The sequence below is a fragment of the Staurois parvus genome, unplaced genomic scaffold, assembly GCF_062004578.1.
Source record: "Staurois parvus isolate SC_StPar_1 unplaced genomic scaffold, SC_StPar_1.0 ptg000468l, whole genome shotgun sequence".
NCBI lineage: Eukaryota > Metazoa > Chordata > Amphibia > Anura > Ranidae > Staurois > Staurois parvus.
The window spans coordinates 2,055,223-2,071,239 of NW_028318264.1; the positions used below are offsets into that span (position 1 = coordinate 2,055,223).

The following is a 16,017-nucleotide window of genomic DNA, read 5'->3' on the forward strand; positions in this document are numbered from 1 at the left end:
CATAAATCTTGGCCAAAATTTATTCCGTTATCTTTTTAGTAAAAAAAAAAAAAACTTTTTTTTACATTTTTATTTTATTTTTTTATTATTATTTATGGGTTTTTTTTGTTTTTGTACATACTGTCACCCTAGCAGTACAGTGTCACCATGGTGACACTGTACTACTTGTGGGGGGTGATGAAGATTTTTTTATTTTTTTACACTGATTGCTTTTACACCCATATTGGATGTAAAAGCAATCATTTCTCTTTCTCTCTGTCTGCATTCTTGCAGCCATTGAGAACTACTGAGTGAGCTGTGATTGGTCACAGCTTGTCACATGGTACAAGGTTGTGGTGAATAGCCTTGTACCATGTGACCTCTGTGATCATTCACAGATTTCACACGTAGTAAGCAATGATGTCACAAGTGACATCTTGCTTACTACTTTGCATGTGATCACTGATTGTCCAATCAGTGATCACATGATCGGGACCTCGTACAGAGGTCCCGTCCGATGATCGGTGTTCCACTGTGTCCGGAGTACACAGCGGGCACCGGATCGCGGTGCTACGCACTCCCAGGGAGTTTATAAACGGCCACCCGACCCTGCAGTGCCACCTTCCGGCCATTTATATACAACGGTCGGACGGGAGGTGGTTAATGTTGATCTACAGCAGGGGCCAGCGACCAGTAGATCGTGACTGGTAGATCACGATCTAAGCTTGCTGACCGCTATCCCAGAGCATCAAACAGAGTGCAATGCAGCTGGAGCTGTATTTGGGAGCAAGAGCTGCTAAACCAATGCCTCCTCTGTAGTGCTGGCTCCTGTCCCATGCGGATTGATACCAGCTGCACTCCACCTCTAATCCTGGCTAGCAGTCTCCAGAATGGTGCCAGCAGCAGGAAAGAAGAGATGTTCAGGTCAATGAGAAGCAATACACTGGACATAATAGTATAGGGCTGCTGATTCTTGTAGGTTTGCTGTGCTTAGCCATAGACTTCTATTATATCCTGCTCATTTGGTACACTTTCTGAAAGTGCACAAAAACTCCTGTGTTTGGGTGCGCTTTCAGAAAGTGCACCACACCTGCAAGTGCAGCAGGCACTGCTTCTCCTCTGAAAAGCAATCCAAGTGTGTTGGACAGGTGATGAGGAGGGGATATGTTGCGATAAGTATGGCAGTTAGAGGTTTAAATCAGGTGTGAGGAGGTGACACTCTGCCCGGTGATCTTTGCCTCCTCCCATGTTGTTCTGGTAGATCTCCACCTCTTTAGGGTTGCCTATCCCTGATCCTCAGTATGTGCCTTAGATTTTGTGTATGCCTTTAGTTGTCATGGTAACCAAGGAGGTTTATACAATTCTGTAATGAATGTCTATAACCAGACTTGAAGATCTTGAACTTGAAGAAGATCTAAAGCCAAACTTTTTTTTTTCCATTTTGGATAGAATAAGCAAGTTTAAAAACATTGTCATTGTTTTTGACATCTCTGTCCCATTAGGGAAATTGGTTGTTTTGCACTAAAAAGAAAAATAATAATAATAATTGTTTTTCAATTGGTGGTTGGCACTTCATCCTTATCAAATCCAGCAATTTGGATATTCAAAGGACTCACACATAGGGATGCGTTACTAATATCCGTACACGGCTGTTACACATAAACAGTGGCAGTTGCAATTTATGTGGATGCTTGTTTGGATGAATAAAATGGAAAGCTTTACTACAGCACACATGGCAGTAAATGTGACCATATGGCTACCTTTACAAGCCAATAGCAGCACTTCCCAAACTGTTATCGTATGGTATACACTGCAATACACTCATTACACGATGACTATTCTTCCTAAAAGCCAAAATACTGAAAAATATGAAATTGTGAAAAAAAATAGCAAACTTGTTAGTGCTTTGCTAGCTGACCTCTAAACATGACAAGCAGATGGTATGGCACCAAATGGGTCAGTGACACATCATCAGCATAGCCAGGTAACTTATGTCAGTGATGTACCCAATAACTGGACAAAACAAAAAATATCAACGCTTTATAGTGTACAAAGAAAAATAAATAGCTGTGCAGATGTCTCAATCGTCAGCTCTTTTTAGGGGCCATAATGCAATATATTCCTGATTGAGATGTTTCAGGAAAATATTGCATTATGGCCACAAGGTGGCACTTATGGTCATAGGAAATAAAAGAATTACAGCACTTTCACACTGCTGCGGTGCAGCACAACTTACTCGCGTGCAAGGAGCTGGTTAGCTGCACTTTCCCATAGAGGGGTTTATTTACTAAAACTGGAGACTGCAAAATCTGGTGCAGCTGCGCATGGTAACCAATCGACTTCTAACGTCAGCTTGTTCAATTAAGCTTTGACAATAAAACCTGAAAGCTGATTGGTTTCTATGCACAGCTGCACCAGATTTTGCACTCTCCAGTTTTAGTAAATCAACCCCATTGTGACCCACATGTTTGGTGCACTTAATGAAAGTGCACCAAAGATGAAGCATGCAGGAGACATCCGAATCTTCAAATAATGAAAATTTTGTCCAGATTTTGAATAGTAACTAAATGCATCGCACATGTCTAATTTTGAGTAACACGTTACATGAACTTGCATGCCTGTGTCATCTAGCTATGGGTAAGAGCTAACATGATCAGTCATATTTTCAATATCAATGCCAAAATTTCACAATTTCTGCCAGGGTATGCAAACTTTTGAGCACAACTGTATCTCCTAAACGGTACACATTTAGGAGATATTCATTTTACCTACAGCCAGTGGTGTATTTAGGTTTTATGCTGCCCTAGGCAACAAAAATTGTAGCCCCCCCCCACACAAAGACATTGACATTGACCAAGAACACCCCTGCCCTCAACCCGAGCCTTCCACTACCACTGCCCCCCATACACCAGCCACCATCCCCCATGGCGAGAAAGAGAGACACAGACACACTTTTCTAGCTGTGCTGGAAATCAAGTGTGCTCTCCTCCAATGACCAGACTACAGACTACAGCTGACACTCCCATCCCCTCCCCCCCCAAGCACACACAGCTATTCACTGGGAAGATTGGTATGCTGCTGTTTCTCCTTCCCCAGGTCTTATGCAGCTAAGAACAGAAGGAATGTGATCACAAAAAAAAGAGGGGAAAAAAGGTAGGTTTTCTTTTTATATCTGTTTTACCTTTCATTTCTATTTTAAACTGAATGGGTTGTTTTACAAGTTGAGGGTTTCCATATTCTTCAAGGCTGTCTGAGTTGCTTTGGTTTCCCTTTTAGTTGCTAATGTAGTTGCTGAATTAAATTACAGCTGACTGCAGGGAAAGAAGTCCCTAAGCCTCGGTTCAAATTATGAATCACCTCATCCCACACCCTGCATTCCTGTATTATTCACATGCAGTTCAGTGTAGTGCAATTTGAGCCCATTCATTTTAATGGGCTGAAATTGCACCACACCAAAAGTAGTGCATGCACTACTTTTTGAAACGCACTGCAATGGAATCACACGATCCAGTGCAGGCAATTTCACAGCATTTTGGGTGTCATTAACATTACACTGACACCCACTGCAGATCGCATGGGCATTGCAATTTGAATGCAGTGTGGGAAACACGCACAGATCATGAGTTGACCGGGGATGACGTTTTAAAATTTGTGAATGTGTGGGGGTGTCATTATGAAATAATGGCACCCCTAAAAAGCAGTGTTTGCCTGTGGATCTGGAACAAACATGATTTTGTGAGTGTTCCCAGCCTTAAAAAATATGTAAACCCAACATTTCATATTCTTGATATATGCCTGCTGTACCGTGGACTTGTATGAAAAGTATGCTGTTCTCTTTGTGTTACTTTCTTTGTGTGAAATCCCTGGTGTTCGTGTCAGTCCCTCTGCTTTTCTATTTTTTTTTTTTATATAAACTGACCACACTAGGCATGGGAACACAGCGTCGTTAGTTCTCTAGCTGTGCTGAGACCTCAGCCTCCTCTCCTCCAATGATCAAACTTATCCTGACACCCCCCTCTCTGCACAGCTGTTTACTTGGAAGATTAGTGTACTGCTATTTCTCCACCCTTACCTCTCTATGCAGCTGAGAACAGAGGGAATGTGATTATTTTATATATATATACATTTATATATATTATATATATACATTTATATATTTATAAATGTTTTGCCTTTCATTTCTGTTTTAAACTGTATAGGTTGTATTACAAGTTGAGGGTTTACATATACTTTAAAACACAGATTAAAGCAGTAGTAAACTGCCAAAAAAAGTCCCTGCTGGTTTATCCCATAATGTGCTAGTATGCGCTGCATACTGGCACAATATGACACACTTACCTGCACACACAGCCCTCCAACGCAGAGCTGTCAGGGATCCCCCAGTGCTTCCATCTTCACCTGGTCTTCCTTCCAGTTTCGCGGCCTGTAGCATACTGTGTGCCCTGAATGCAGAGGGTCACTGCGCATGTGCAAGTCATGTCTTTGGCTATTGCTAAACGGTACACATTTATAAGATATTCATTACACCGACAGGCAGGGGTGGACTGACAATTCATGGGGCCCCCGGGCAATAGGGGATCATGGGGCCCTGTGTCCTTGCCCAAACTCAAAAAAGCCAATCAAAAAGGTACCAGGGGCATCTCATGGGGCCCCCTACTGACCCCGGGCCCTCGGGCAGTGCCCGAGTTTCCAAATGGTCAGTCCGCCCCTGCCGACAGGTAAGCCTGATTGTACGCTTACCTATAGGCACAAATAACTATAGGGGCCTTTACTGCCACATTAAACTGTATGTTCTCACAGGTAATGTCATTCTCAGGGCTAAATGGATCCAAATGTTTCTACTGCTATACAAATGTTTTTATATTTCTTGCAGTGGAAACATTTGTATCCATTTGGCTGTCCTGCATCCTGACACACACCAGCTGAGGCATGTTCGGTTACTATTTGTAACACTGTGATCTTTGTGATTGTTCTTGGACAGCATCCCTTATATTTGTCTTTCAGGGTCGGTTCACACTACCAATCATACAGGAATACGCTGTGCATTTACTAAAAGTGGAGTGTGCAAAATCTGATGCAGCTCTGCATAGAAACCAATCAGCTTGCAGGTTTTTCTGTCGAAGTTTAATTGAACAAGCTGAAGTTAGAAGCTGATTGGTTACCATACACAACTGGACCAGATTCGGTTATGCACCTGTTTAAGTTAATTTCCCCCAAAGAGTACATGGCTACCATTAAGTTGACCATATAAATTGCAATCTGATTGTCCAATCTCTATAAAATCTTCTTTTAACTTAACAAAACGATGTTAGATGAGGACAAATATAAACATTCACAGCTGTGTCCCAGCTTACCTGTCCAGGGATCCCTCCCCATCCTCACCCAGGCCGGTTCTTTCTTAGTCTTCGGGTTCCTGGCACCGACATCTTTAGTGTGGGAAGCTTGCAGCTTCACAGCTGGCTTCCTACTATGCATGCTCAAGCCACACTATGGCTTTGTGAATGGTCTTGCAGCCTTCTGGAACCTGTGACTTGTCCCAGAATGCTGCGGATGAAGAGAGAAGGAGCCGGATTTCTTCTCAGGTCACTTAAGCGATCCAAGAGGAAATGGGAAAGATTACCTGTCAAAACTAGGTACCCACTCCCCCCTCCAAAAAAAATTATATGGCAAATTAGGTGGGGGGGGGGACTTAAAGCGGAACGTTTGGGTGAAGTTCCACTTTAGGCAGTATTGCACTCTGGCTCTGGAGATATATATACTTTTTAATACTTTTTGTTTCTCCTGAGTTTGTTAGTTCTAGCTTGTTTTTCTCTTCAATGGACATTCCTTATTACTTGTTTATTTCTCTTTTATACATGTGTATTTTTAGCGATTCTGCTTTATCACCAATTTGTTATTTTTCCTCCATCCCTAATGAAGGGGGATTGAAATGCATTGGCTGTCCGTGCCCTGCTTGCTGTGACCAGTTGACTTTGGACCCCTAAGGATTTTTTTTTGGTGCTCTCTATTTTGGTACTTATTACCCTGAGATTGCCCCACTCCCCATCTTTGCGCTGAGCTGCCAGATACAGCCTATTTTGGCTCATGTAATAACTTAGTTCATAGTTGGTAACCTGTGAAGATCTGTGCCCATTGTCCCTCCACCACTACCTCTTGGTCTGGTTTGCATCAAGCTGCTTTGAGTTCATTTATACACATTGTGTGGAGAAATAAAGTAGTTCAGCAGTAATAAACATAAATAAATACATTATTATTATTATTATTATACAGGATTTATATAGCGCCAACAGTTTGCTCAGCGTTTACAATATAAAGGGAGACAATACAGCAACAATACAGTTCAATACAAGAGGGTTAGGAGGGCCCTGCTCCTTGGAGCTTACAAATACATATATTTTCTGTACATTACTCCCAAATATATCTGTTCTCTATAAATGCCACCGTATCTGAATGGAGGTGTTTGTTGTGCAGGAATATGTGAACAGCAGGACAGGAGGTGTTAGGTGTGGCTAGGTATGGATCTGAAGATGTGGCAATTGTGTTATTGCCAGGGCTGCTGTTAGAAACCACAGGGCCTCATACAGCCAATCTGACAGGTCCCCCCAAACCATGGGGCCCCATACAGCCAACCTGACAAGCTCCCCCCCCCCATTCCCACAAAAAAAACACAGTTTACTATGCTTCAATTATGAATGAACACAGTTGGTACCAATCACTCATTGTGTTCATTCAGGAAAGGAAGGGGGCTGGTAAATGTGACATATTTACTGAACCTTTTTCCCACTGTCCATTCTGAAGGGTCCTACTGTATGCTTGCAGCTGCCCGTGGAAATGAGAGGAGGGAAACTGACAACATTACAGGGGTGGGGGCAGCAGAGGGAAATGTATGATGTACAGGGAGGATGATAGGTGCACCAGGGTGGGGCAATTACTGTAACCATTTCCCTGTATGGCTCTCTCTGCAAGAAGACTGGTGATAGCCCCTTATCCACGGCCCTGGTTATTGCACTTTTGTATCATAGACTATGAATATGAGATACAGCTTACCTTTGCTGTTAATGGATACTAAAGGTGGGTTTAGCTGTTGTTCTGCATCTCCCTTCGATGCAGCACTGGGAGAGTCCACCTCTGTTTCCTCTTCTATAGTAGGAGGAAGATGTTCATCCACCTCCATATCATTCCTGTTGCCTTCATCCATGTGTGATGCACCTGTTGGAAGATATGAAATGTTAGGATCCAGTGTCTGCTGACTATGGACCTCAGGCATCATATGCAAGGAAACATTTCACACATTTTCATTCCTGAAGTTTAATAAGTCCAAGAAAACTGCAATTGCATATCATTGCAGATGATCTAAATTCAAGAGGCACGTGTCTTCATATCTGAATCTTGTACTTCTATTTATAAAAAAGAATGCATAGCAATTTACCCAGTGAAAGTAGTGTACATTCAATGTGTGTGAATAGGACAAAAACATAATTATTACCTGTGCTGGTCGAATGCATTTCATTTATTTAAATTAAAAATACCACAGTTGGCCACTAGACGACACTAAGGGGGTTATTTACTATAACTGAAAAATGCAAAATCTGGTGCAACTCTCTATAGAAACCAATCAGCTTCCAGGTTTTATTGCCAAAGCTTAAAGTGCTTCTAAAGGCTCATGGTCTTTTACAGTCATGCAATACTTATCAAATACATGTCATACTTCAATGCATGAAGGTAAAAAAAACCTTCTGTGAGCAGCACCCCCCTCCCCCCCCAACAGGACCATCTTTAATATTGAGTGGACCCTGGCCAAACATTTTTTGGGCCCCCTGTACAATTTTGCTCTCCACCTGCTCTGAGACATACAATAAGTAGCAGTTAGACTCAAAATCAGTTTACTGCAGTAGATCAGGCAGTGATTGTGATTGGTTGCTGGATGTTACAGCATATCATTACTGATCACTGACTGATTGATAGAGGCTACAGCACACTTTATGGCTCACTAATTATTTGCTAGAGGTCACAGCACATGATTTCTGCTTGCTGATTGGTTGCTAGAAGTTACTGCACAACATTAATGCTTTCTGCTTGGTTGCTAGAGGTTACTGCACATCCTTACTGCTCACTGATTGGCTACTAGAGGTTACTGCACTTCATTACTGCTCACTGATTGGCTGTTAGAGGTAACTGCATATCATGACTGCTCACTGCTTGGTTGCTAGAGGTTACTGCACATTATTCCACTGACCACTAATGTAATAGGAACAGTCATAGTGACCACCAATGTAAGGAGGGATTTATAGTGACCGCCAATGAAAGGGGGGCACTCACACTGACAACTAGTGTGAATGAAATGATTCTGCACCATGCCCCAATGTAATGAGAAGATATACACTGACCATCAACGTAATTGAGACCTTTAGTCTTGTTCACATTTGTGCATGTCAGGAAAACATGCAAAATTGCTTTCCTGACACCACAGAAACGTGCTACCATTTAGCAGACACACAACAGTGCCATTAATTGTTAATGACACCCTCACACATCTGCTGATGTGCGTGTTTTCACATGCACCAAAATTCACTGTGGTGTGGCACTGTATTGCTCAGTGAGATTTCAAAAAAGGGTCAGAGACTTTTTTTCTGCATTTCTAGCATGGGCTGCCCTACATGTAACATACATCTTTATCCACTCTGTCAGCACACCTCTGCATCCTAAATTTCCCTGCTAAACTCTGCACCCCAAGCTTTCCCCATCCTCTCCACTCCAACCCCCACCATCACTAACTCTACATACTCTACCTCCTCTGCTGAACTTTGCACTCAGCTTACTTACCGCTGTACATCCCCTCCTTCCTCACCTGTGCACCCCAAACTGTAATTCCTTTTCTGCCTGCCTGCATACACTCTCCCCCCCCCCCCCCACTTTGCTTACATTTGCAGAATAAGCTGATGGAAGGCTCAGTGACCACAGTTACAGGCAGGGACTACAAGCATGCCCCTTTACCACCCCAGTGGGCAGCATTCAGCAGAGGAGGTGGTGGCTGGAACATGGTCTGCACACATGAGTCATCTGTACATGAACATAGGGCAGAGCTGGGCAGCATACGAGACAGCACTTCACACTGAGATATTAGGACATAGCGCAGTACGAAGACTTCAATGGATAATTGACAAGTATGGGGTAGCTGCTTTGGGCCCCACAGAAATGACTGGTCCTAGGGCAGTTGCCCCTTCTGCCCCTCCTTATAGACAGTCCAGCACTCCAGCCCCCCCAATCCTTACCTGAGCCCCCTCCAATCCAGAAATGTTCTTGACTGCCTCTGCTGTCTGGGGACTCTTCCTCCTCATTGGCTGTGGCAGCAATGGGAGCCCGTTGGCTCCCGTTGCTGTCAATCACAGCCAGTGAGCCAATGAGGAGAGAGAGGGGGTGGAGCCGAGCCACTGCTCTATGTGTCTTATGAGTGCATAGAGCAGCAGCTGGAAGATGAGTACGCAGAGGTGCCCCCAGGGCCAGCAGCTTTCCCTTGGGGCGCTGCTTGAGGAGGAGGATCCGAGAGCACCAGAGGGGACCCTAAAAGAAGAGCATCGGGTATTTTCTGTGCAAAATCACTGCACAGAGCAGGTAAGTATAGATGTTATTATAGAAAAAAAAGCTGAAGTTAGAAGCTGATTGGCTACCATGTACAACTGTACCAGATTTTAAGTAATCCAGTTTTAGTAAATCTACCCCTAAGTATCCTAGGGATTTTCTATGCTACTTAGCACCATTTAGTAACTAAATGCTGTATTTTTGTTTTAAGTCAATAAAAAACATTTGCCCACCACAGGAAATAGCCTAAAAACATTTGTTTTCTTTTCAGGGTTTTATTGCCCCATTTACACAATACAAATGTTCATGTACTTTCACTGGGTGAATTGTTTTGCAATTTTATTTTAATAAAGAGACCCCTTGGTGTCCTTTGTGCATTTCTCCCAGACCTGTGTAGAAATCGAACATGAAATGCACTGTGCATACTTCCTGTAATAAAGACCAGTCACTGCTGATCTTTCTTATTGTGCAGAGTGACTGGTCTTGTATCCTCCCCCTCCTGTGTGCATCTTGTAGTGGGCTGGGCCTTCCTGGTTACTCCCATACTCCCACAGGTCTGCTCCTTGTGTAGCCAATTTACAGCATAGTAATGACATCAATACTACTTTTCAAGGTAATATCTGGATTTATACTTGTCTTCCCTGTTGACTATGTGAACAGCATGCTGTACGGTTTGTATTTGCCTATATTAGTCTTCAATAAACATGTTCTACTTGTAAATATCTGGGTTTGTAAAGGTGTTTGGTGTACACAAAGTAGGTTTAAATCCTTTGTTGCTATTGGGAAATATATTTAAAGTGGAACTCACCCCATAAATTTAACATTTGCAAAAAACAGTTACAATCCTGGAATGCCGGGAATGCTAACTGTCACATTTGCTTGTGATCTCAACTGTCAAACCATGAGATGGCTGGTGTCATAACTGATCACGTGTAGAACCACGGCAGCTGCAGATCAAACAACGGCTAAGATGGCAGCTTCCCTGACTGAGAAGGATAGGAGGGTTTAGTTCTACTTTAACTGAACGTTTTTTTGCCTGGAGTCCATGCGCACTGGCTTAATAAAAAATGCTGCTCCTGGAGGAGTTTAGCAGTTTGCTTGTAGAAGCAACTAACATGCACAAATGTGAACAAGACTAAAGGTCTCAATTACGTTGGTGGTCAGTGTATGTCTTCTCATTACATTGGGGCATGATGCAGAATCATTTCATTCACATTAGTTGTCCATGCACAACAGGTCGTTCAGAGGCGTACAGTATTTGAACTACTTGTCCAGTTCTGGGAGGGCGTAATATGATGTCTTCCCAAAACACGCCCTCCCGTGCGCCCCCAGAGGCACACACCTGGCATTCGCCATGATCGCTGTGTCCTACAGACACAGCTGATTACATGGTGAGGTAAAAGGCCAATCACAGCAGCCTTTTACCATGTGATCAGTTGTTTCAAATGACACAGCAGATCACAATGTAAATACAGTTGCCAGTTAGCAGCAGCACTGCTGATGACTGGCAAATGACACAGAGGATATCTGCACCAATCATCAGGGCACCAATGATCAATGCCCCGATGATCAGTACCCAGCAGTGCCTCCCACCAGTGCCCAGCAGTTGTGCCCAGCAGTGCCACCAATCAGCGCCACCTATCAGTGCCCATTATTGCTGCATATCAGTGCAGCATCATCAGTGCCTCCTCATCAATGCCCACCAGTGCCGCCTCATCAGTGCCACCTCATCAGTGCAGCCTAACAGTGCCCATCAGTGTTGCCTAACCATGCCACCATGTCAGTGCCCATCAGTGCTTTCTATCAGTGTCCATCTGTGCTGCCTATCAGTGCAGCCTCATCAATGCACATCAGTGAAGGAGAAAAAGTATTTGTTTGCAAAAAATGTTTTGTTTATAGTGCAAAAAATAAAACAACCAGTGGTGATTAAATACCACAAAAAGAAAGCTCTATGTGTGTGAAAAAAATTAGAAAAATTTCATATGGGTACAGTGTTGCATGACCGCACAATTGTCATTCAAAGTGCCACAGCGCTGAAAGCTGAAAACTGGCCTGGGCAGAAAGGGGGTATAAGTGTTCGGTAGGCTAGTGGTTAAGCTTAGCATTTAGAGGCAGAAAACAAACCCTCTATTTTGCATTTTTGAGAGTGGTTTTCTGGAAGAAAAAAAAAAAAAAACACAACACAGTGCTAAACACTCCTAGTATAAAAATGCTCAAAATCATCGCTTATTTCTGCCAAGAGCACTAGCGTTTTATTAAGCTAGTTGTGCATGGAGCCTAAATGTGTCAAAGCCCAGTGCATGAATGTATTACTGAGTGTATGCTCCCGCAGTGAGCAGGTAATGTGCCTACACCCTGAGTGCTGCTTTTATCTAGGGCAATGCAATAAATATTAAACCCCCATCAGACATTTTTTTTATATCAGCTTGGGATATCTGTTGGAACCCACAGACTGAAAGATTGTGGTCTCATTAGGCTTCAAGCAATTATATTATGAGTACATTTAGAATTGTGCTTAAGACTCCATTCAAATTTGTGCGACTCCAAAGGTGGACCATTTCCAGTGCAACTTTGGAGTCTGACTTTGATACGACTTTGAATACGACTTTATATTTTCTAGCACTGAGTTGCATCAAAAGTCGCATCAAAGTAGCGCAGGTACCTTTTCTAAGTCACACCAATCTGAATGAGTGCCATTGAAAACAATGGGCTGTGACTTCTGATGCTACTTTTTGTTTCATTACAAGTCACACAAGTATAAATGGAGCCTGAAAGACTGTAAGATCTCCCCAAAGATTCCAGTCAGACCAATCAATTCAAGCAAGAGTTCACAGTTATAAGCAGGGGTGGACCGACCATTTGGAAACTCAGGCACTGCCCGAGGGCCCGGGGTCAGTAGGGGGCCCCATGAGATGCCCCTGGTACCTTTTTCATAGACTTTTTTTTAGTTTGGGCAAGGACACAGGGGCCCCATGATCCCCTATAGCCCGAGGGCCCCATGAGTTGTCAGTCCGCCCCTGGTTATAAGACACACTGTCATCTGACAGCAAGGAAACATGTCCCTTTACATTCAACTGCTATTCCACACAATCCCATGTAGAACATATAATTCCATTATAGCCAATGTGTCCCCATCCAAACCAAGATCTCTTTACAATTTACCCCAACCCGTACATTCTGAGGCCTCTCACACACAGGACGTTCCCTCCCATGGACACCTTTGCTCCTGACAGGAAAAAAAGCACCTTAAAAAATGTGCCTAAAGCCGCATTTTGAAAGCTTTGGGCATTCATTCATTTCATTGGACAGAACATGAATTTATTCTTGTCATTGGAGTGAATGAACACTCAAGCGCTAAATGAACCTAGTGTTTAGATGCATCTAGGCAAGTTTACATGTGCTTAGGCACACCAAGCATTTTTTTCTGCTCAACTGCCACTCTCCTGAATGTGTGATTTTGGGGTGTTTTTTTAGCTTCTACACACCCCTCTTCTAATACACCTGTAAACCCCTTTGTGTGCATGGCCACATGGGCTAATATAGAGGGGCATTTAGAGGCTGAAAAAAGTCAGATGCCTGTAGAAGTGCCATTTTTTATGTCCTGTGTGTAAGAGTCCTTAATGTAATGGTGGCCCTATGTGGAAGATTTTATATACGGTCATATTGTTCATAGATTTACTGTCTGATTGGAAAAATTATCGAAAAGTTTGTCTGAGCTGCTTAATGATCATATCAAATGATCTACTTTCCTAATATTGAATTTTCTGTGCAGACTGATCAAAATAATTTAGATGAAATTAAATGGTTTTATGTATGTATGTATGTATCTTTCTGATAATTCATAGATCCGTTCATAATATCCAATCCTTTGAAAAATTGTTTGAGAAGATTGTTACATGTGTGACCACCATTTGGCCGATGACACAAACGATTGCATCACTGGAGACAAACCGCCAGTGGCAGGATCACCTAGAGCAGGAGTCTCCAAGCTTTCTAAACAATGGGCTGGTTTACTGTCCTTCAAACTTTAGGGGGGCCGGACTGTGACCAGTGGGAGAAGAAAATGTCCTGGCGTCAGTGGGAGTATACAATGCCCCATGATTGGTATTAGGGGGAGGAAAAGTGCCCCATCATTGGTATTAGGGGGAGGAAAAGTGCCCCATCGTTAGTGTCAATGGGAGGAAAAGTGCCCCATCATTGGTATCAACTGGAGAAATAGTGCCCCATCATTGGTATCAATGGGAGAAATAGTGCCCCATCATTGGTATCAATGGGAGAAATAGTGCTCCATCATTATTATCAATTAAAGGATTAGTGCCCCATCGTTGGTATCAATGGAGGAATAGTGCACCATCATTGGTGTCAATGGGAGGAATAGTGCCCCTTCATTGGTGTCAATTGGAGAAATAGTGCCCCATCATGGGTATCAATGGGAGGAATAGTGCCCCATCATTGGTGTCAATTGGAGAAATAGTGTCCCATCATTGGTATCAATGGGAGGAATAGTGCCCCATCCTTAGTATCATTGAAATGAATAGTGCCTTATCATTGGTATCAATGGGGAATCGTGCCCCATCATTGGTGTCAATGGGAGGAATAGTGCCCCATCATTGGTGTCAATAGGAGGAATAGTGCTCCATCATTATTATCAATTAAAGGATTAGTGCCCCATCGTTGGTATCAATGGAGGAATAGTGCACCATCATTGGTGTCAATGGGAGGAATAGTGCCCCTTCATTGGTGTCAATTGGAGAAATAGTGCCCCATCATGGGTATCAATGGGAGGAATAGTGCCCGATCATTGGTGTCAATTGGAGAAATAGTGCCCCATCATTGGTATCAATGGGAGGAATAGTGCCCCATCCTTAGTATCATTGAAATGAATAGTGCCTTATCATTGGTATCAATGGGGAATCGTGCCCCATCATTGGTGTCAATGGGAGGAATAGTGCCCCATCATTGGTGTCAATAGGAGGAATAGTGCCCCATTGTCGATGTCAGTGGGAGAAACTATTCCACACTGTTGCTTGCAGTGGGAGGAATAATGCCTCGAGGGCTGGATAAAACCAAGCAAAGGGTTGCATCTGGCCCCTGGGCCTCAGTTTGGAGACCACTGACCTAGAGGATGCCCGTTTGTCTCAATAGAATTGCTCGCTCTGTAGCCAGGGAACCTTCACTCTGTTGCTGGGCTGAATTCTGCTAAATCTCCATCGCTAGTGATGGCATAGGCATCTCACTGCTTCAGCTTACACAGGGAGTAATTCCTTAGGCACAATCAGGAAACCTCTCAGCGATCCAGCCTTTAGCGATTAAAATCACCAGCACAGGGGCGAACTGACCATTTGGAGACTCGGGCACTGCCCGAGGGCCCGGGGTCAGTAGGGGGCCCCATGAGATGCCCCCGGTACCTTTTTTATAGGCTTTTGTGAGTGTGGGCAAGGACACAGGGGCCCCATGATCCCCTATTGCCCGGGGACCCCATGAGTTGTCAGTCCGCCCCTGCTCCAGCGGCAGGATCATTGCTAGAGATGAGCGAATCGAACCAGGCGAACCGGAATTCGATACGAATTTCAGGAAAAATTTGATTTGCGTCAAATCCGAATATTTGCCTACTTCGGGTGCGCGAATCGGATTTTTCCCGATCAGCCGGCAAAAGTGTCCCTGCAGAGAGCTCCGCTATTTCTGACAGTTCTCTGACAGAAGGAACACATGTACAGCGGTTGAAACATTGTATCTATTTGTTTCCATTTAGGATACAGATGTTTTTATTCAGAAACAGATGTTTCAACCGCTGTACATGTGAAGGAGCTGTCAGAGAACTGTCAGAAATAGAGGAACTCTGCAGATACACTTTTTGCCGGTTTGGAATTCTTATTTTCATCCTACTTCTTCTTCTTCTTCTTCTTCTTCTTCATCCTCATCCTCATCCTCAGAAGAAGAAGAGGATGAGGATGAAGAAGAAGAAGAAGAAGAAGTAGGATGAAAATGAGAATAATTCCAAGCCGGCAAAAAGTGTATCTGCAGAGCTCCTCTATTCTGCAGATACACTTAGAGGAGCTCTGCAGATACACTTTTTGCCGGCTTGGAATTATTCTTATTTTCATCCTACTTCTTCTTCATCCTCATCCTCATCCTCAGAAGAAGAAGAAGAGGATGAGGATGAAGAAGGCTTAATCTTATTTTCATCCTACTTCTTCTTCTTCTTCATCCTCATCCTCATCCTCAGAAGAAGAGGATGAGGATGAGGATGAAGAAGAAGAAGAAGTAGGATGAAAATAAGAATAATTCCAAGCCGGCAAAAAGTGTATCTGCAGAGCTCCGCTATTTCTGACAGTTCTGTGACATTCACTCCATACAGCGGTTGAAACATTGTATCTATTTGTTTCCATAAATGGATCCATTTATGGAAACAAATAGATACAATGTTTCAACCGCTGTATGGAGTGAATGTCCCAGAAC

General features: G+C 43.3%; 1 protein-coding gene across 1 annotated transcript in view; it reads right to left on the minus strand.

Moving 5' to 3' along the window:
- Positions 1–7,177, minus strand: part of LOC149452715 (dynein axonemal heavy chain 5-like) — a 401,888-nt gene extending 394,711 nt beyond the window's left edge. The window contains exon 1 of the mRNA XM_089689046.1: positions 7,027–7,177. Within this exon, the coding sequence (XP_089545172.1) occupies positions 7,027–7,177 (151 nt within the window). The remainder of the gene's footprint in view (positions 1–7,026) is intronic.
- Positions 7,178–16,017: the final 8,840 nt, after the last annotated feature.